The sequence below is a fragment of the Hydra viridissima genome, unplaced genomic scaffold, assembly GCF_058129835.1.
Source record: "Hydra viridissima isolate aposymbiotic clone 2 unplaced genomic scaffold, HvirCarnegie_v1 scaffold_12, whole genome shotgun sequence".
Lineage (NCBI taxonomy): Eukaryota > Metazoa > Cnidaria > Hydrozoa > Anthoathecata > Hydridae > Hydra > Hydra viridissima.
The window spans coordinates 10347516-10368121 of NW_028324311.1; the positions used below are offsets into that span (position 1 = coordinate 10347516).

General features: G+C 28.6%; 4 protein-coding genes and 1 pseudogene across 5 annotated transcripts in view; 2 read left to right on the forward strand and 3 right to left on the reverse strand.

Annotated features, from left to right (window-relative positions):
• Positions 1 to 20606, reverse strand: part of LOC149881199 (uncharacterized) — a 134003-nt gene that overhangs the window by 34772 nt on the left and 78625 nt on the right. The gene's annotated exons all lie outside the window — the stretch shown is intronic.
• LOC145193938 (pre-rRNA 2'-O-ribose RNA methyltransferase FTSJ3-like) overlaps positions 1 to 20606 on the reverse strand; it is a 50459-nt gene that overhangs the window by 1168 nt on the left and 28685 nt on the right. For both annotated transcript variants that reach the window (XM_090068013.1, XM_090068012.1), the window contains 14 exons: positions 19897 to 19977; positions 19356 to 19397; positions 19026 to 19133; positions 17647 to 17766; positions 17249 to 17349; positions 16721 to 16780; positions 16534 to 16644; positions 12447 to 12579; positions 10936 to 11150; positions 10190 to 10289; positions 8890 to 8980; positions 507 to 713; positions 311 to 401; positions 42 to 219 (listed from right to left, as the gene is read on the reverse strand). In XM_090068013.1, coding sequence (XP_089924139.1) covers positions 42 to 219; positions 311 to 401; positions 507 to 713; positions 8890 to 8980; positions 10190 to 10289; positions 10936 to 11150; positions 12447 to 12579; positions 16534 to 16644; positions 16721 to 16780; positions 17249 to 17349; positions 17647 to 17766; positions 19026 to 19133; positions 19356 to 19397; positions 19897 to 19977 — 1638 coding nt within the window. The remainder of the gene's footprint in view (positions 1 to 41; positions 220 to 310; positions 402 to 506; positions 714 to 8889; positions 8981 to 10189; positions 10290 to 10935; positions 11151 to 12446; positions 12580 to 16533; positions 16645 to 16720; positions 16781 to 17248; positions 17350 to 17646; positions 17767 to 19025; positions 19134 to 19355; positions 19398 to 19896; positions 19978 to 20606) is intronic.
• LOC149881202 (zinc finger transcription factor family protein 17-like) lies at positions 1687 to 2791 on the forward strand. The gene is made up of 3 exons (XM_090068021.1): positions 1687 to 2027; positions 2124 to 2291; positions 2530 to 2791. The coding sequence occupies exons 1-3, from the start codon at positions 1787 to 1789 to the stop codon at positions 2736 to 2738; spliced, it is 618 nt and encodes a 205-aa protein (XP_089924147.1). The 5' UTR covers positions 1687 to 1786; the 3' UTR covers positions 2739 to 2791.
• LOC149881203 (uncharacterized) lies at positions 2815 to 3805 on the forward strand. The gene is made up of 2 exons (XM_090068022.1): positions 2815 to 2990; positions 3358 to 3805. The coding sequence occupies exons 1-2, from the start codon at positions 2928 to 2930 to the stop codon at positions 3700 to 3702; spliced, it is 408 nt and encodes a 135-aa protein (XP_089924148.1). The 5' UTR covers positions 2815 to 2927; the 3' UTR covers positions 3703 to 3805.
• Positions 13081 to 15028, reverse strand: LOC149881204 (uncharacterized; annotated as a pseudogene).

A 20606-nucleotide genomic window follows, 5' to 3' on the forward strand; every position in this document is an offset into this window, starting at 1 on the left:
TTTTGCAACCGTCATTCAGACAGCGATAAAGAAAAACATACTTGTGACTTTTTCTTTGCTTTGGCTTCGACCACTTTTTTTATTGGTCGAGCGTTTAATTCTCTTACTCGTTGTTTATAAAACTCAACTTCTTCCTTAGTAATAGGAATATGCCTAACAGTGTGCTTAACTTCATCTTCAAGAAACCACTTAGGTAATCCATCATCATTGAAACTATATCTGTAAAAAAACAGTAATTCTACAATACTGAGATGGTAGAAAACTTCTCAGGACTTCGATACTTCTACTCATTATAAAACAAGTAAGTCACCTATTGTAAGCATCATCAACTATATCTCTTTTTCTTTTTTTCGAGGTCACCATTGCAGTACCCAAGGCAAGCGCTTCTGGACCAAGAATATCTGATTAAAAAATAATAGAAGAACATTAAAGAAAAAATAAACCAAGAACATTTAGTTAAAAAATAACAGGAATATTCCAAAGCCTAAGGTGCATCAAGTACTTACTATGACTTTGTGGAGCAATTGAAAAGCCTGATTTTTTATTCTCTGCGTTTTCTTTAGTAGCTGCTGCTTCTGCGACTTCTAAATTCTTTCCCTGAGAAATGCTTCGATCATCGATTTCACTTTCATGACCACTTTCATCACTCTCGCTTACTGAATCCTCTTCCTCAGCATCACAAATTTCTTTTTTAGTTAAAGATTGAGATTCTTCTGAATTAAAATAAAGAACACACATTTTTTATATTCCTCGGGTGGATTTTTTTCTAAGTTTTTTTAGTTCATTACTTAATAACTTTCCAAAGATATTTTATATTAAACTAAATAAATTGTTTTCTTATTATTTAGAGATATTATTTCAAAATGTCTCATTGAACCACAACCATAAGATCAAATAAAACTGGCCGTTTCCATTTCTCATGCCGGAAGAACTAAAAATTCATTGAGACTGCCACCCAGGATGCGCAAAACAAGAAATACACTGCAAAATGAATAGGTTTTTCAGTGGTTTTTTGAAAATCCAATCAGTTTTATGATAAATTTTTAATGTATCACGGTTTTTTAACACATTGACGGACAGTAGGAACAAGTGAAGTTCGAAAATTGACACTATGTTTTTACAACTTTTAGAATATTAGAAGTATAGTTTTACTTTTTCTGCTTAAATAAACTTAATTTTGATTAATTCAGCACCTTTAATTAAGTTGCGGCTATTGCCGTCATGCCACATAGTGAGCTTCGCTTTGACGGCTATAGACGCAAATGTCCGTCAACGGGTTAAAAAACCGAAAGCTTTTCGTAAAGTTTTTCAGTTTTGAAACGTTTTGTGAGTAAGTTACAGTATAAATTATATTCTTTAAGAATAAATACTCTTTAGTGCCTAATAGACGTCCCCCCCCCCCGCTAATTAATTTTTCAAAAATTTTCCACCCAGGACATTCTTATTCCAACCCCCCGGCTATTAAATTTTAGAAAAAATTCCATCCAAGACAAGACAATTTTTTATAAAAATTTTCTTTTTCACTACTTACTTAAGTTACGTAATATCATTCATTCAAAAAACTTTGTTTTTAAAAAAAGAACGTTCTATTTCATTACTCATTAAAAAATAAACTTTCTTCTTTTATCGTCACGTCATACCGTTTACAGTACTTATTTACAGGAGCGGTTAAATCCTGATATGCGGATGACAAAAGTAATACTTCAAAACAATGTTTTGAAAACACACCGCGTATATCTTTTTAAATGGATAATTTACGGTTGTCTACAATAACTGACAATGAAAAATGAAGACTTCTCTGTTTTCTTGTGGATATGACAATTGTAAAAGTACTTTCACACGTCGATATGATTTAAAAAGACACATGATCAAGCTCCATGGAGTCAGCGATGTTAGTCACAGTGGAAATTGTTTATGTATTCAATGTGGACATCGGTTCCATAAAATCAAAGATTTGCGAAAACACCTCAATCAAAGTCATAATATTGAATTCAGAATCGAGTTACTCAATTTTGATAATAAAGCAAGTAAGTCTGCTAATTGTGGCTAAAAATATTAGTTGAAAAATGTCAAATGCTATGTTAAATATATAGCATTAATTTGTTTGTATTTTTATTTAAAAGGTTTTGATAGCTGGAAATGTCAGTTAGAAGAAGAGAAGGGAAGTTCTTATGTTAAGACTCAAGGTGATGTTATTGGAAAAGATGGTTCCAAAACAAAGTATTGGCAATGCAATCGATGTGATATATATAAATCAAGAAGAACCGGAAAGCGCAGAATTAAGTCTTCAGGTAACATAGTTTTTTAGTTTGCTTTGTGACAAAGTCTTGTGTCTTACCATAGCATGGAATGGTTACATTTAGAAAATGAAGTTTTATTAGTTTTATATTTATATTTTAGTTGATATGTTAATTAAAATCAGATTTAAAATTATGGTAAATAAGATTTTTTTTGTGAAAGGTCTATGCATATAAATCTATTTGAAAGTCACTCGTGTGTAAGTAATACTTTAAATTTGTAATAATTTAGGAACATGCAAGATTGAGAAAAACTGCACATCAACCATCAAAGAAGTTACAAATAGTGATGAAAAAGTAAAAGTTGAAGTCTGCTATACTCATTATGGGCATAGCCAAGACTATCATCACACATGGATAACTAAACGTCAACGCCAAGAAATTGCCTCTAAACTACAACAAGGAGTTACACGCAGAAAAATTCTAGATGATATAAGGTAATTTGTTTAAATGTGTATTGTATTTATATTAATATTTTTGCAATTGAAGAGCATTTTTCTAAACAAAACTCTATTAAATCTAAAGTCTATTTTTTCTGATCTTAAAATATTGGCATACACCCTGTCACTTACAAACTATTCAAAATTTGAAGAAACAAAGTCTAAGACAGTGAACTTGCTCCATACCTTGATGCACCGTGTTAACAACTGTAGCAACTTGGATATTGAAGCTTTAAAATACATTGGAAAACAAGTGAGTAATGAACCATATCAATCTTTTTAACAGTTATTAGTTTTACATTAAACACACGCACACACTTACACACACAATTAAATATATTATATATATATGTATATATGTGTATATATTTACATATATATATATATGTGTGTGTGTGTGTGTGTGTGTGCGCGTGTGTGTGTAAATATATACACACATACATATATATAAATATATACACACATACATATATGTGTATATATTTACATATATATATGTATATATATATATATATATATATATATATATATATATATATATATATATATATATATATATATATATATATATATATATATATATATACACACGCACACATATATATTGGAATCTATTTTAGATAACAACTACAATAAACACTTTTGATGCAATGTCAAAATATCATTCAGTGAAAGAAATAAAGACGTCGTCATTAGTTGCTTCCAACAAAAGAATTAAGCCTCAAACAAATTTTGTTTCAACAAAGAAAAAAAGAAAAGAAAAAACTAATGTGCGTTTTTGTAAACCCACTACTTATGAGAAAGAAAGTATCTTTAAGACCGAAAAGCTGAATAATAATGAAGACGAAAAATCTCTTAGCACTGTTGATGGAGTAACTCACAAAAGCTGTTCCAATAAACTTGCTACAATTGGGATTTCAACTATAAACGTAACGATTCCAAATATAAGTGTAAATATAGCATAAAGATTAGTTAATAATATTCAACAGTTGAATCAATTTAACATCTAGATTTTCTTATTTATTTTACATATGTATTTCTTCCTGACCTCAAAGTTTCTTTATTTCAGATTGCGTTTGTTTGTGTTTTTTTTGTTTGAATAATATAAAAAAATAAAGTAAACAGTTCTATTATAAGACAACCTTGTCCTTGGATTTTTAAACATAGTTTAAACATATTATATAAGGTATAGATATATAAATTAACAGAGTTAATGCCAAAGTGTATCAATTATTGTTCATAATTCATTTCTAAATTTCAAAATACGTTTCTTAAAGATTTAAATCTTTAAAGGTTTTTGTGCACTTTTAAATATATAAACGTAAGTGCAAATATAAATAGTGTTTTGAAATCAGAAAAAATTGAATTTGTTGTGCAAGACAAAATTCAAAGTTATCCGTTTCACCCTTTGTTCATCCTTTGACGTTTCACAAATATACACCTTTTCAAGATGTAATTGAGAAAATGAAAGTTGTTAATAAGAAATCAAAAAAATGTAATTGAGAACATGATAGTTGTAATTAAAGAAAGTATAAAGAAGACAAAGTTCTTTGTATTTTGAATTTTGTAGTCCTAATATACATTGTAATTTATGGCTGAAAATAATATAATATCAATAGGATATATAAAGTCATGAAATGAAATGACACAAAATGAAAAAGACATTTGAGGTTTAGGCGGTAGCTGGAAAAATGTTATTGGGTGTCAATTAAAATTTTTTTTATTTTTGTGAAAAATTTAATTGAGATTTTAGATGAATAATAAATAAAACACAAATAATTTAACTGAGTCGGTGAATTTTCAAACATGTTGTGTTTCTTGATTGCATATCGCGATTTCTAAATTACATGTTGTATTTCTAAATCACGTCTTACTTTTCTGAATTACAATTTTCAAGTTCTCAATTACATTTTGAAAAGGTGTAGAGCAATTCCATGGTCTCCTTAATTGTGTTTATAATACTAATTATCACATAAACTTCTTTTAAATACAAATTACTTCTTTGATAATAGTAGCAAAAACAAAAAAATTTTAAATTAAATTGAGTATCATTTATAAAATGAATTAACAGAGAAAAATAATTATTTAAAGAACTTTAAGAATTCGAAAATTTTTAAAATTGGAGAAGCGTTTTAACACGATTTAAGTAAACAACCGTAAATTATCCATTTAAAAGGATATACGCGGTGTGTTTTCAAAACATTGTTTTGAAGTATTACTTTTGTCATCCGCATATCAGGATTTAACCGCTCCTCTTATTTACTTGTATACGTTGTAATATCAGAGTGTAAGAACGAAATGGCGACTACGAAAAGAATTTTTAAAAGGACAGAAAGAAGCCAATATAGTAACGTAGAAAAAATGGAGCTTGGAAAAATTGTGAAAAAGTTCAAAAAAGAGTACGATGCCGAAGTGATAAAAAACAAAGGAAAGACGAAATACGATGCAAAAAGAAAACGACACGTGCCAATAAAACCGACAACAGGATATGTTGCAAAGTCTGTCCGATTCTTTTATATTGATTTGGTCGATGCAAAAGGTGACGACCCTGAATTCGTAAAAGCAGTTAAACTTGCATCCCGTTCATACAACGACCTAGAGCGTTTGCAAGATCCTTCCTCTTGTCCACCGAAAAAATTGCGAGGAGCTGGTGCTGGTCGTAAAGTGAAGGCCCCAGAAGTAAGAGTAGCATTATTCCACTGGTTCGTAGACGTGAGAGAATCGTTGAAGGGACGTTTGCCGCGACGTTTGTTCAAGCTGAAAGCACAGCAACTTTATGGCGAATGGCTCATTCAAAACTCAGTTCCTGAACAAGAGAAACTCAAATTTAGTAATAAATGGATTAAATCCTGGGAAAATGAATACGGAGTCAGCTTAAGAAAGCCAAATAAACGCTATTCAATCAAGAAAGAAGATCTTCTGATAAGACTTCGTGATTATCTCCAAAATGTCTGGGCAGTTCGAAAGTTCTTTATCGAGAAATATGGGGTTGATCCTCCTATTATAAATGGGGACGAAATGCCCCTCCACAGAAATGAAAGTTCACAGGGGAAGACAATGTCGTTTAAAGGTGAAGAGACATTTGTTAAGGAAAATCATAATCTTTCCAGGGAGCGCGTTACTGTATTCACACAGGTTTCAAGCGTTTCAAACATTAAATTGCAGCCTGAATTCGTCTTCAAAGGTAAAGGAGTTTTAGCAAAGGTAGAAGTCGATAATGTCAATTACCAGTGGTCCCCAAGTGGATCTTATCGATTAGAGCACATGATTAAAACGATAAATAATCTCCCGAATCGTTTCAATCCCTTCACACAAAAGAATTTTAGAATTTACGTCCTGGATGATTACGCTGTCCACCTTATGCCAGAAGTTAGAAAAGCTCTTTATCAACGCGGCTACATTCTAATTGTGATAGGCGGAGGTATCACTGGTTTCATTCAAGCAAATGATACCGATCTACATCGCCGTCTTAAGGCATTATACAGACACGAAGAAATGGATTTGATGTTGAAAATGCTGGAAGTGGATAAAAACAAAGTCCCTTCACTGAAACGCGAAGATATGGTCAAAATGCTTTTGTCTGCTTGGAGAGACGTTCCAGATGACTTTGCTGAGGTATTCAAAAAACTGTTCGTTACCAGTTCATTGGATGGATCTGAAGATCACCTGGTCTCAGACAAACTGTTTGCGCTGATCGGCAGTGACATGCAGACATTTCGAAAGAAGCTAACAAGAATCACTTGTGTCAGTAAACCTGCAGTCGGTTATCAAGAACCTGATTCACCGAAAGGTATTCGGAGAAACCATGAGGGTTTGGAATTATTGGATTATATCGAGGACGATCATTACTTATTAGAAGACGAAAATGGAAATGAAACTGATGGCAAAAGTGACGAAAGTGGAAGTGATAGCGAACAGAACAATGCTGAAACACAGCCTGATTTAACACCAACTGTTGCGGTTGAAGCTACAGCCAATCCTTCCAATACCATTCCATCACTGACAAATATTTCTGATGATCCATTGATTAATAAGGACGCAACGTTTTTAGATGCACTGCAGAAGGTGTTTGAGGAAAATGAAACTAGTATTATTTTCAAGCCACATCTAAAAAAAATGAAATCAGCTTTTTACGAGGCTCGAAAAAGCGTCAAGAAACGAATAAAAGAGGCTCATGATAATACCGATGTTGAGCAAGAGGACGAGGGTAACATATTTGATATTTTACAAAATATGTAAAGAGAGAAACTTATTTGAACAGGACTTCGGTTGATATTTCTTCTTTGGACTTTAGTACTTCTTTATTATATATTTACTTGTTTTCAGACACTAATATATATGTTAATAATTAACAAAAACATTACTTAGTTATTGCTTTAAGTATTTAAAAAAACTCGAAATTTTCCAACCCCCCCCCCCCCCCGCTTATTCCAGCCCCCCTGCTTATTAAGTTTTAGTTTAATTTATAATAAACTACTTTATAACAGGTCTTCAATTTCTTTATGTTTATGTCTTACGTTTCTAAAATTAGGAGAAAAGCATGTAGTTACAAGCCAAGTTCATGCTGATTTGGCAAGTGACATAAGAGAAGTCTTTACTATATTCTTTTTGTCATAAAATAGTTTAATAAAGCAATTTTTTTCAATAGAATGATACCATCAGTTTAGTCTACGTATTAGATTATGACTATCTCTATGATGGATTCTCTTCTTTTTTTAGTATTAATTGATTAATTTGTGAAGTCTAATTTAAAAATAGTGTAGCCACGAGAAAAAATTGTTACAGGTTCAGATGGATTCACTTATAAATACCATTATGTTAGTATTAAAAATAATCTGGAAAGAGTTTTGGGTATAGAAGATACATTTAATGAACTTTGTCTTATACAAAAAAACTGATAGACCTTCTGGTATTATGTTTGACTATTGCAATGGTGAAATTTACAAAAGGCATTTTTGAGCCTTTTGAGACATTTAAAGTGAATTAATAAGATTATTATAAAATTTAATATTCATTTTTAATATTTTTAATTAAATGATTTAAGACTTTAAATCCTGAATTTATATTATATACGTCATTTTTTTTAAAATTGGATATACACTAATTGTGCCATTGTTGATTACTTCTGATTAGTAATTCTGTTCATTATTTTTTATAACATTTTCTATTTTAATAAACTACAGAAAATTCAAATTATCTTTTAATAAAAGTTGAACTTTCGTCATTCACCCTAAATGCTGACAGTTATAAAAAGTTTTTTAGCAAAAATTTTATTTTGGATGAAGAATCTTATTTTAATTTGTCAAACTCCAGTTTTTGGGAATGATGGTTTTTTCTCCAGTGCCACTAATTATGCTTCTCCAGACCTCATGTACAAAAAAAAAAGCTAAACTTGAAATCAAATTATTGGTATGATTAACAATTAGTACCAAATATGACTAGACCATAACACATATATGTCAAAAATGTCATCATTTTTCTGGACAGTGAAAGTATCTATTATGTTCTTAAAAAAGATAACTAAGCCAACTATCTTGAGAAAAGCTAATTGAAGGCTTTTGGCACTATTTAAAAGGTTTAGTCTAGAAGGGAAAGTGGGAAGCCAAAAATATTCAAAAATTAATTGGAAGAATCAAGTATTATTTGAAAAAGTCACTCCAGAAGTAGTACAGCAGCTAGTAAGCTTGACTAAAAGAATGAATACAGTTTGTCTTACCAGAGAAGAATTGATTAAGAATTAAATGTAGATTAACCCAGCAAAACAAACTCAACAATTAAAAAAACAACATCTTTAAACTTGTTTTTTAATTTTTTAATGTAGTTCCATTTTGGAGAGAACAATTGTTTTTAGTCACATGCTTCCTCCAATTAAAAGTATTTTTCTTAGAAGTTGTTTTTGGTAAAGTAATTTCTGAGGGTGAAGAAAATCATTTACATTGGAAACCTAACTGAAAAGTATTTAAAAGGTACTTCAAGTGTTAAAAACATTAAAACTGAGTTTGGAAACCAGAATGGTCATTTTATTTTTTTTGTTTAAAAAAAAAAAAAAATCCCAAAACATTGTTAGGTAAAATATTCCCAGAATATTATTATGTAAAACATTTAAACTATAAAACGTAAAAAATTTGGTATTATTTGATAATTTTTTTCACCTGATATTTTTGATTTATCTTTCTCATGGTTATCACCCAATTCATTATCATCCATTTCACTATCACTTTCTTCTATTCCTTTAAAAGCAAGCTGAAGAATAAAAAAATAAATAAATAAAAAGTTTACATAAAATAAACAACTTAAACTTAAGAATAGAATGTTTTATTATAAAACTAACACATGGATCCCAGGTCTAACCACCAGTTGGTGCCTCTAATGAAATATCTGTATGATATTTCAATAGTACTAACTTTCAAAAGATGACACAGCCTCATAACAATCTGAGCATTAGTTTAAAAGTTGAAGTGGATTAATGGACACTTTATTATTTTCAGATTAATAGATTCAAAGCAGTTTCATGTATTGATTTATCATTGATTTTTAATGGGGAAAAAAATACTGTTTAAGCAAAGCAATTCTTCAAAAGTGCTACCCAGACTCTTCTCCATCAACAACAACCATCAAATGATGGTTTACTGATTTTATACATGATTATACAGACACTGAAGATGCTGAATGTTTTGGACGTTCAAAATATGTCCCCATTTAATCCTGAAAATATCAAAAAAAACCTGATAAACATCATAAAGTGAAGTTACAAGACACCCTGAAGTTATCAAAAGGCAATATTTTCTGTATTATACATTTAAGGTATGTAATCACATCAACTCATTTGGGTATGAAAAGGTTTTTTTCTAAACAAGTGCAGCATCTGCTCATACCCAAACAAAAATAACAACCAATTAATCATTTAGAACACACTATTTGGACACGCTTAAGTGGAACAAGTTTGATTTTTTGCATTGATACATTTCAATACATGAAATATCCAGCATTTCACTAATAGTCCAGATCTAACCCTCAGAAAAAACTAGCTCTTTTCAGAACTCAAAAAGATACTCTCTGTTAGCAGGTTTGGCTCAAATAAGGAAGCCTATTTTGAAGGCAAAGATAAATTGTTCTACAAGTATGGCATTGAAAACTTAGGAAAGTATTTGAACAGTTGTATTACTGTCAAAGAATTTATTAATGAATAAAAATTTTTTTTTTTTACAGAAAAATATTGTTTTATTACTTAGGGCCAGGACTTTTTGACCAATCTGTTAGTTTTACAACAACTTATGTCTGTCATAATAGATTTTTTAAATTATAAATTAACAAAATAAATCTAACCACTAATATATCAATAAACAGCATCATGCTAGTAATAAAAATTTAAAATAAAAAGATCAAACGTGGAAAAAGAAAAGGAAAAAGAAAAAAAGTCCAGATACTCAAATCTAAATAAAATAGGAATACCTTTTGATACCATTCTTTGGCTTTGTTAACTGCAAACTGTTTTTTATCTATTCCTTCAATGTCATCTAGACCTACGAGAAGTGGATTCTCATTTATGGATCTGAAAAAGAGAAACCACTCATGGTTCAATCTTTTTTTAAGTTTCTGTTTTGTGAAACTTAACTTTTTTAAATGTTAATAAACTGTTAAATTGCAAAATATACTGAATAAAATAATGGTGCTATTGCAACTTTATTTTAACTATATCACTTGTAAAGGACATTTATTTATCAAAGCATTCTTTATCAAGAAAACTGGATATAGTAAGTATGTCTTCCATATTAAAACTAGGTTTAATAAAGCTAAAAAAGAAATAGAAAGTTTAGCAATATTAGTAAAAATAAACCTTTTTCTAATTTTTACTGGCTATGAAAGCAAAGGCTAAAGCCAATAAAGGCTGTGAAATAGCAGCTAATTACAGGGCATTGAGTGGCATTTTTAACTAAAACCTTTGTCTAAAATATATCATTTATGGTATTTAACTATACATTCTCTGACTGTTCAGTCATTTTCTTTACTATTTACTGGTAAAAATATCAACAAAAAAACAAAACAAAAATGCAATTTGTAAATGACTTTTTCAAAGAACTTTTGTACTTCATAGTTTTTTGTATATAGTGTTTAACATATACTGTTTTACAAAATCTTTTGCACTGAAGTTTTAAAATTTCAATATGATTTGAGATTATTGGTAAAATATGTCTCACCGTTTTTCCTTTTTAGTTGGCATCTTCTCATCTATATGATGCAACTTTTGTTTTTTTGTTGGTTTATCATACAATTCATCATCTAAGTAAATATTTTTCTCTTCACTATCAACATCTGAATCATTTTCTTGATCATCAGACTCAAACTCTAGCTCACTGCTACTTTCATAATTTGCTAAATCATCATCTACAGCTTTTTCTAAAGTTTCCAGCTCCTAAAAGAAAAAGTTATAAAATTCAACTGTTTAAACTTTTAAAAAATAGTAGAAAAAGATTTCCTTCTGCTGATTTTGACCGTTTTTTTTTTTGTTTTTTTTTTTAAATAAATATATATACAAAAGTAATTCTGTTGCCTTAAATTTGTTTCAGTACATGCAATATTAGAAAACATCACAACAAACGCTTTTGTTGAATAACACCTGTTAATTTTATAAACCACTAACTGTTTTCAATAACTTTGTTATCTTTGGACAATTTCCAAGTAAGGATGCCTTAGATAAGAAATTTTGTTATTTTTATTTGTTGTTTTTTAACTCAATGTTAATTAAAGTTTACAAAATGCAAAACAAATAAGCATAAAGTGTGTAACAAATTTTCTAAAAAGTTATAAAGGGTTTCACAATGCAAAAACTAGAATTCAAAGAAATTAGAACTATCAAACACAAGTTTAGTAAACTCAAATTAGCAACCAGTACTAAGCCTTTATTTGTACAACCAGAAGCAAGATCAATAGCTTACAGAACCAAAAATTATTCTGCAAGTGAACAAAAAATGATAAAAAGGGACTATGACAACACTTCTAATAGACTGATTGCTGTCTACTGGGCTATAAGAATTTGTTACTATAAAAAACCTTTTCCCTAAGTTGGTTCATTAACTATAAACATTATGCATGTTCACAAAAAATGTCCATAAAAAACTGGAAAAACAATTTAGCAAATTTAAATTTTTTGGGACAAACCAAAGAAATTTGTCCACAATAAAACATACAGGAAAAAAATTTAATGATTTACTGGAGAAACAATTCGAGACTTAGTGAAAGTTAATGGAATAAAGCAGAAAGGAAGATATTTGAAAGACTGCATAGAGAAGACTAAGAATTGTTGGTAAGAGCTAAATTTTTCAGCAAGATGATGACTTAAACCATACATTTAAGAGCAAGAATTTCGTTTCTCCAGAAACAGGGAAAACTTTAACTTAAATGGCTTTGAATTAAGAAAAAACTCATTTGAACTATATATTTATTACAAGTAATATATAGCAACTATAAATATGTAACTATATTTGTAATTACATAAATATAGTCACCATATATTATATTTATAGTTAGTAACTATATTTATATTTTATAAGTAACTTGTATTATTTTTCTTTTGTTGTGGTATTTATTTTGAATCAATATTGATACAAAATGATCATTTTGGTGACATCTCTAAAAACTCAAAAGAATAGTAAAAAAAAAAAAAAAAAAAAAAAAAAAAAGAAAGATTTTGTTCAACTTAATGTTTCACCTTTTTGCTTTGAATATGTTTAAGTGAAAATAAATCTTGCTCATCTGTTGCAAATTCGCCAGCATTATCAGAAAGTTTATTAGCAAGCCGTTCACGCTGTTTTTTTTTTTGTTCTCTTACATGTTTCTTTTTCCTTAACAATTGGAAAATTATATACTTCAAGTGTAAACACTTTAGAATACCAAAAACTATATCAAAATACACATTTTAAGCATATTACAGTAGGGGTGTTCAAAAAAAAAAATTTCGAAAACGTGAATACTCAACAAGCTAAATTTGGGGCAAATGTAAAAAAAATAGGATTACAAAAAAAAAAAAGTCAAAAATATTGAGATTTACCTTGTGCTCAAGCGTCAAAACCCCCCTAAAAATGCCCCAAATAGTACCCTCGTAGCAAGGCTTTGAGCACAAGGTAAATCTTAATATTTAAAAAAAAATTTTTTTTTAATGTGTTCATATTAATCTATACTTTTTTTTTAAATTGATGTGTACCCGTGATTTTTCTTAAAAGTTCTTTAAATTTAAAACGATTTTATGCAAAAAAACAAAAATATGCGCATTTAACAAAAAAGAATGCGCAATAATTCGGACTTATTTTATTTGTTTATATTCAGTGTTTGGTTTTCATTTTATTTGTATTAAGCTTTTTAGAAAAACATTTTTTTAAAGGTTGATTGAATGATACAAACTTAAATTACGTGCAACTTGTATCTTTCAAAAATATTTTTTTAATATAAATACTAAAGTTCAAGCTATCTTCTGAATTTTTGAGCGTAAGCTAAGTAATCCCTTTGCGATTCTTTTCTTGCTTATAACTTTGTCCACAGCAATAAGCCTATTTTGTTTTTCTTCCTCGTCTCTGTAGCGGTGAACAAATTGTTGCATCATTTCAATTGCCCTTTCAGCATGGTTGTTTACACAAACAATACTTTTTGCAAAATTTAAAAATAATTTATATGTTGATTGCGTGTGCCAATACTGAGGTGGCAAGGTCAGCCAATCATCAATTCGTTGATCTTTTATTCCGATCATATCAAACATTAACCAGGAGAACTCATCAACCAAAGAAGCTAAGCTAGGAATTTGCTGATGAATGTTAAGTTCAATTTTCAACAATTTTTCTATATCTTTTTTTTGCTTATTTTCAGTTTTAAAGTAACATGACTTAGGTTTTGGAAATGATAATATTGCAGCAGCAATTTTTTTCTTTTCTTTGAGTGCAACACCATCATCCAGCAAGGCTAAAGGAATCAGAGTTGAGTCAAGATACCATGTATGTTTAAATAAAGAATTCAAAACAGCATCAACAGCAAATGGCTCTGCACATACTGCTTTATACTGATGCATTTGATGAATAGCAGTTACATCCATAAAAGGAGCTTTGATTGTATTATTTGATTGCAGGTACCACTTTGCGTAAAAACAATCTATAAATTTATTACCTTAATATGTTCTCTATTTTTTTGAATAAAAAAAATTTGAGTTGAAAGAATTTGCATTTTTAAATAATACATAGATTTCCCAAGAAATCTTGCATGATAAACCGCTCCAGTTTTTCGAATTTTAACGATAGAAGGAGAAAGATAGCAGACCACTAGCTCTGCAAGTTCTTTTCTATCTTCCCTTACAATATTATTTCTCAATAAGTAAGATCTACAATACTCAAGAGATACTGTAGCAGCTTTTTCAACAATGGTTCCTTTAATTTCTTCCCAACCAAATTTTACTAACATAGATGGGTTGTACTCAAAATTAGGCTGCTCAAACAAGTTTTTGAAATGTTTAAACAAAAGGTTATTGGGGGCCGTAGTTTTTTCATTTGTTATAGCCTCACAAAAGTGTGTGATTCTCAACTCAGAAACATGATGTCTGCAAGCTAAAAGAATTAGATACTTATTTAACTCAGTAGATATTCTTATTAAAGATCCTTTATGTATTCCTGTATTGCTTGAAGTGGTATCAAAACAAAGTAATCCAATCTTTGATTCGAGATTGAACTCTTTTAGGACTTTCATTACACCATTGTACTGATCTTCTCCAGATGAAGAGGGTAATTGCGTAACTCCGAGAAGATGTGAGTCATTATCAATAGTTGCCAGAACAGCAAGTCTATCATGCTTTGATTTTTTTCCATTATTAATTTCAAAAAGTGTTTTTCCGTCCAAATGTATAATGCATGGGTAGGGAGAAGCTCACATGCTAAGTTCGACATCTTCTTTAGCAATAACTGCCATTTCTTGAGCTGTTTGTTTCATCTTTCTAGATGCTGTTGACCTACTGCAATTTACATTTGTAAGATCAACCCCAGAACTATCAAGGATTGCAGTAGTAACTTTTGTCAAAACGTTTGGAGAAATATCAGTAATTGTGGCAATTAGAGCAACATTACCAGAAATAATATCTTTTGGGATCTCAGCTTTTATTTCTCTTTCTTGTATTCTCCGAAATCTAAACAGCATACATTATAAAATAAAAATTAATGTACCCAAAATAAAAACTAATAAAAAATTGGAGAAGATGAGCAATGATAGGAGAGTTTTTAAATTCAGAAAAAGGGTTTATAGTATGGATTTATATTATAATATATAATACCTTCTCGCTATATTTTTTGTCTTCAGGCCCTAGAAATAACTTTCTGTTGTGTTCTTGATTGTATAAAAAATCTAGGTCCTCTTTCCTATCTAGGTCTGATCTATTCTTGTCCTTCTTTATCCAGTTTTGTAAGTCAGCTATTCCTGCCCAAAAGATTTTTCCCAGCTCCTTTCTAAAGTCTTGTTGCTTTTTTAATTCTAAAGGTGACCTCCTGTGCATGTTTTTTTTAAAATTCAAAGATTTTTTGTTCAACTTATTCAGCTTTTGTATCAAGTTATTATCTGATTGAAGAGGGAATCCAGCTTTAAGCCAGGGACCCTTGATTTTGCTTAGAATACACCTACAATGCAGTTCAACACATCTCTCGTATTTTCTGTCTTTTTTTACCAAGCATGCAATTATCATTGACTTTTTTTATGTTTTAGAAAGCGTCAACTTAATAAAAGCTATGTGTTGTAAAATATCTAATCCAGTTGGCAGTTGATCAACTAAAGTTAATAACAAAAATATTTAGGTTGAATTTGCTCTTGTACAATGTGAAATCTTATAGTCATAAGATTTCACATTATAAACTAAAGTCTTATATCCTAAACTAGATATTTAAAATTAAAAAAAGCTCAAAATAAATTCGTTACTTGGTATTGCTGGTTTCACTTTTTCAATAATAAAATGTTTGTTTTTTTTCATTTTTATATTTCGCTTTTCATTGCCACTTTTTAATAGTTTCTTACTTTTATTTGCACTTGAAACTTTCATTTTTTGTGACTCTCCTTTGTTTTCTATTAAATTGTCCATTATAATTTTTAAAACTATTTTAAAAGAAATGACATGTTTACTGCAGAATTTTGCAATATACATTAACGTTAATTTACAATTGTCAGCTTTTTCTTTTTACAAGTTTTAGACAGGTAATAAAATTGTTTATTAAGTGAGAACAAAAGAAAAATGCAAACAAAGTACACAAATCAAATAACAAAAGAAACATTAATAATTAAAAAACCAAACACTGTAAATATAAACAAATAAAATAAGTACGAATTATTGCGCATTCTTTTTTGTTAAATGCGCATATTTTTGTTTTTTTGCATAAAATCGTTTTAAATTTAAAGAACTTTTAAGAAAAATCACGGATACACATCAATTTAAAAAAAAAGTATAGATTATTATGAGCACATTAAAAAAAAAAAAAAATTAAAAATATTAAGATTTACCTTGTGCTCAAAGCCTTGCTACGAGGGTACTATTTGGGGCATTTTTAGGGGGGTTTTGTTGCTTGAGCACAAGGTAAATCTCAATATTTTTGACTTTTTTTTTTTGTAATCCTATTTTTTTTACATTTGCCCCAAACTTAGCTTGTTGTGTATTCGCCTTTTCGAAATTTTTTTTTTTTGAACACCCCTAATATTACAGACATGAAAAATGTTTAGTTATAAATTAGAAAACAGTTAATTGTGTTATCTTAAGATTTTGCACTAATATAACTTAATATACCCACTTTTTCAATTCATGAAGTTCTTCTTCTTTTAACTCTGCAATCATTTTATCTAAATCTTTTTGTTTCTCATCTTCAGTTCTCTCTATTTCTTCAACTACAGTTTTTTTTTTACTAAACAAAAATATTAGAAAAAGAAAAATTTTCTTTATACATGTTTAATATAAAAATTATTAATATCTTTTATCACCTGTCCTCCTGCTCGAATTTTAAGTCTCTTCTGATTTTCTTTCGCCATGTAAATAAAAGCCTAAATACAAAATAAACTTTTTAAATCTATTTTAAATGAAGATACATTTAAATTTACATATATATTGCTCCAAAAACTTTTTAGAAGTGTAAAAAAATTATAGAGATTGAAAAAAGATTGCTTTACTAATTTTGCTAAACCTAAATTTACTCATTACCTTCCTGTTAACTTAGAACAAGTTTTGGTTTTCTAACTTACTCGGAAAACTAATTTTAATCCTTAATGTAAAACCTGAACAAATAGAGATGTAATTTTGAGTGAGTTTGCTATATAGCTTGTTACACTTCAAAAATCTTTTAATCAAAAATGTAATGACATACATAATTAAATGCATGCATTTGAAAAAATAACATATTCAGAATTCTATTTCTCTGAAGCATTATTTAAAATTATAAATATTGTATGAATAATAACTAAATTTTTGAATAAAACTTAAAAAAAATTAAAGACTTTCATGATTTTACTCACTTTAACTCTCTTCTACCAAGTACTTTTATGTCTTCACAACATGCTTTAACTTCAACAGTTGTAGCATTATTTTTTAAAATTTTTTCATCTTCAATAACAATCTATAACATAGAAAAAGTAATGTAGAACCAGCAATATCTTATTTTTATTGAGAAAAAGTGTATATGGACTGAAAGACCCTGATTTTACACATATTCAAGTAGTCTCAGGCTTCTCACTTAAAAACCAGATCATTAAAAACCTTTCATCTGTAAATTTATCATATTTTAAAATTACATAAACACTGAATTTAACATTAACTTTAAATAGTTAAATGTGCATAATAATGAAATGAGTTATTATTTGATAAGTCTTTATTTTTCAAAAAATAAAAACAACAGAAAAACAAATATTTCAACCTTGTTAGTTGTTGATAGTATGTCAACAGCATCATTGGATGTGATGAACTGTAGGTCAGTTATAGAAGTATGTAAAGTAATGTTGTTCTCTGGGTAACCCTCTCTTTGTCTAGTTACTTTCTAAAATCAAATACAAATTATTTTTAAACTTTTATCATAAAATAGTTTCTATTTTTAAGACAATCATTAAGTAAATTTGAAATAATATTTCTAGAGAATTTGTAATAAATCTTTAAATCAAAAAAAAAAATTTTACTTAAAAGAAAACTGATCTTCAGCCAATTAAATTTATGCTGATGCTGTACAGTCTCCTGATACTGTTTTTAGTAGTTAACATAAGGTGAATTAAGGTTGCTTTCAAAAATCCCCCACCCCTTATTTTATTACAAGTACCTTAAAATGAGAACCAAAAAAAGACATTAAGTCCCTACATGCTTTTTTTGCAACCTATATATCTCTTTTGCAGAAAATTTATTTGATTTTTGCAAATTTTGGTAGGGAATGGCTTCCAGTTCTTGTTTCAGGCTATGTATTAAATTTTTACAGGAACTGACTTATTCTTTGTTTGTCCAAAACCAAATAGATTTGATTGGATTCAGAGCATTATATTTAGTTAACTTTCTTATATAAAGGTTTTGACTTAGAAGACATATGGGCAGGATCCCCATATTTTTGGAACTGAAACCATTCATTTCAATTGATCAGGGTGCCTGGTGACAATCATGTACTAAGGAATTCTCTTTCTTAATCATTTAAAATATTTTTTAGGGTTTTTATTAAAACTTCTTGTAAATTCAAAACTTATTCTCTTGGATTGGCTTACTTGAAAAAATATAACACTCCTGTCTATTCTATGACTTTTGGGACTATTAGAAAAGCTTCTAAAGTATTTCAACTTTGGCTTTCTAAAACCCAAGCTGGTATTGCAATGTAAATTAAAATCTGGTGGGTTGATGTATAAATTTTTTAGCTTAAATTTTTTGCTCCATAACAAAATAAAAAAATGATTAACAAGTTAATTTAACTGGGCAGCCACTTTGTAGGATTTTAAAGTGTTAAGTTTTGTAAAATTATCAACAAAATATTTGATAAGATTCTTAAACATTTAGAACAAGACTAAATAATGTTAATGGAATCAGCAAACAAATAGTAGAATAATAAAACTATTCAAGAAGTATTAAGTTGATCATAAATATTTGAGAAAAACATTTTTAAATAAACCACTTCAAAAATCTGACATGTAACATTTATAAAAAATTAAAAACAATATTCAAAACTTGAATTAGTCAATTTAAGTAATCTTGGCGTTAACTAATTAATTATGAGCAGAAAGTATATAAAATTTATTTTGCAATTAACATTTTTTTAGAAAGACTTACTTCTGGTTTCAGTATATTTAACCTGATCTTGGAATCTTGTTGTATTTCCTTGAAAACAAATTTTGGATCAAGAAACTTTTCATCAAGCTTATCTGGCTTTAAGTAACCCTAAATTTAAAAAGCAAATCTCCAACAACAATAAAAAAAATACATTTTACATGACACACATTTTATGTCAGAAAGAAATTAACTTAAAAATAAATATTAGAAATGTAATATACTTATATTCATATTCTTCTACACTTAATAACATTAAAAAACTGTAATTAACTAACTTATTTTTTTAACAAAAGAGAGAGATACTTCATTAAAAGAATGTAATAAACTCACTTGACAAACAACAAAGATTTCTGCAGATTCATTTCTTGATGCCTTAAAAAAAGTTTCATACAGTCACACTTTGGTTTTATGTTAAAATAAATCTCATTTCTTTTAAAATATGTAGATAAAGGCTCTAAATATTAATCAGAGCTAAACAATCAGATCACATGGAAAACTTTAAGTTAAAAGATTAATTATAATCATGATAAAAAGTTATCTCCTTTAGTTGATTAACTTCCATTGTTAACTCTCTATTTTTATCATGGTTAACATTTGAAAATGTTTAAACATAACCAAGATAAAAAATAAGCAATGAAAGAAAAATCTCTAACCAACTAAAGAAGATTTGTCACAATCTGCAGAATGTGCCACCTAATTGTTTCTAAAAGCCACCACTCAAATGAATACTTCTAAGAGATATTCAGTGGAAAAAAATTATTTCAGATTTTTGAAGAAATCACATAAAGCAAAAGCTAATTTTTGATCTGTATATAGTAGTATAAACATAATAATCTGTAGTTAGTAGTATGAACATCTTTAAACATTTTACCTGTGGTTTCGTAGCATGAACTTTTTTAAATAATTGCTGAAATACCCACAACAAAGCTGTATAGTCTTTAGAACGAAAAACCTGTTTGAATTGAAAAACTAACCACTAGATTTGTAAATAAAAATGTCTATATTTAAGTTAAATAGTTATTACATTAGGCACAAAAAAAACACAAAATTTTAGTACCTGAAACCAATGGAAAGATCTTATACGTAGATACTCTATATGTATCTGCACTTAAGGTCTTTCCACTATTTTCAGGGGTTGAAGAAGTGAAAACCTGTGAATTTTATTTTTACAACTCTGGTCTAACAAAAAAAAAAAAAAAAAAAAAAAAGACTTTGGTAGACCAGTGTTGTAAAAATAAAATTCAAAGGTTTTCTAAGATATATTTCTTTAAGGAACTTCATTTACTACAAACCCATAATTAGTAAATAAAGGTAAAAAAAGTAAGGCTTCTAGAAAGTCCTTAAACTTAATTTTTTCTATGACAATAGGATTTTCTAGTTTAAGGTCTGAAAAAACAAGATTATTCTTATATATAACTTTAAAACTTTCTTTTCCTTTTATATGGAAATATATCTTCAAGTTTTTCAACTTTTTATTTCATTTGGAGATTTTTTTTTTCAGCTGTTTCAAGATCATTAAGGATGCATTTTTAATACTTTATGGTTAATTTTTCTCCAACAAGATGTTTACATATCAACTCA

Coding starts and splice junctions, on each gene's coding strand:
- LOC149881203 (XM_090068022.1), top strand. CDS start 2,928: ATGCACCGTGTTAACAACTGTAGCAACTTGGATATTGAAGCTTTAAAA. Junction 2,991..3,357: donor TAAAATACATTGGAAAACAA/GTGAGTAATGAA, acceptor AATCTATTTTAG/ATAACAACTACAATAAACAC.
- LOC149881202 (XM_090068021.1), top strand. CDS start 1,787: ATGAAGACTTCTCTGTTTTCTTGTGGATATGACAATTGTAAAAGTACT. Junction 2,028..2,123: donor CAATTTTGATAATAAAGCAA/GTAAGTCTGCTA, acceptor TTTATTTAAAAG/GTTTTGATAGCTGGAAATGT. Junction 2,292..2,529: donor GCGCAGAATTAAGTCTTCAG/GTAACATAGTTT, acceptor GTAATAATTTAG/GAACATGCAAGATTGAGAAA.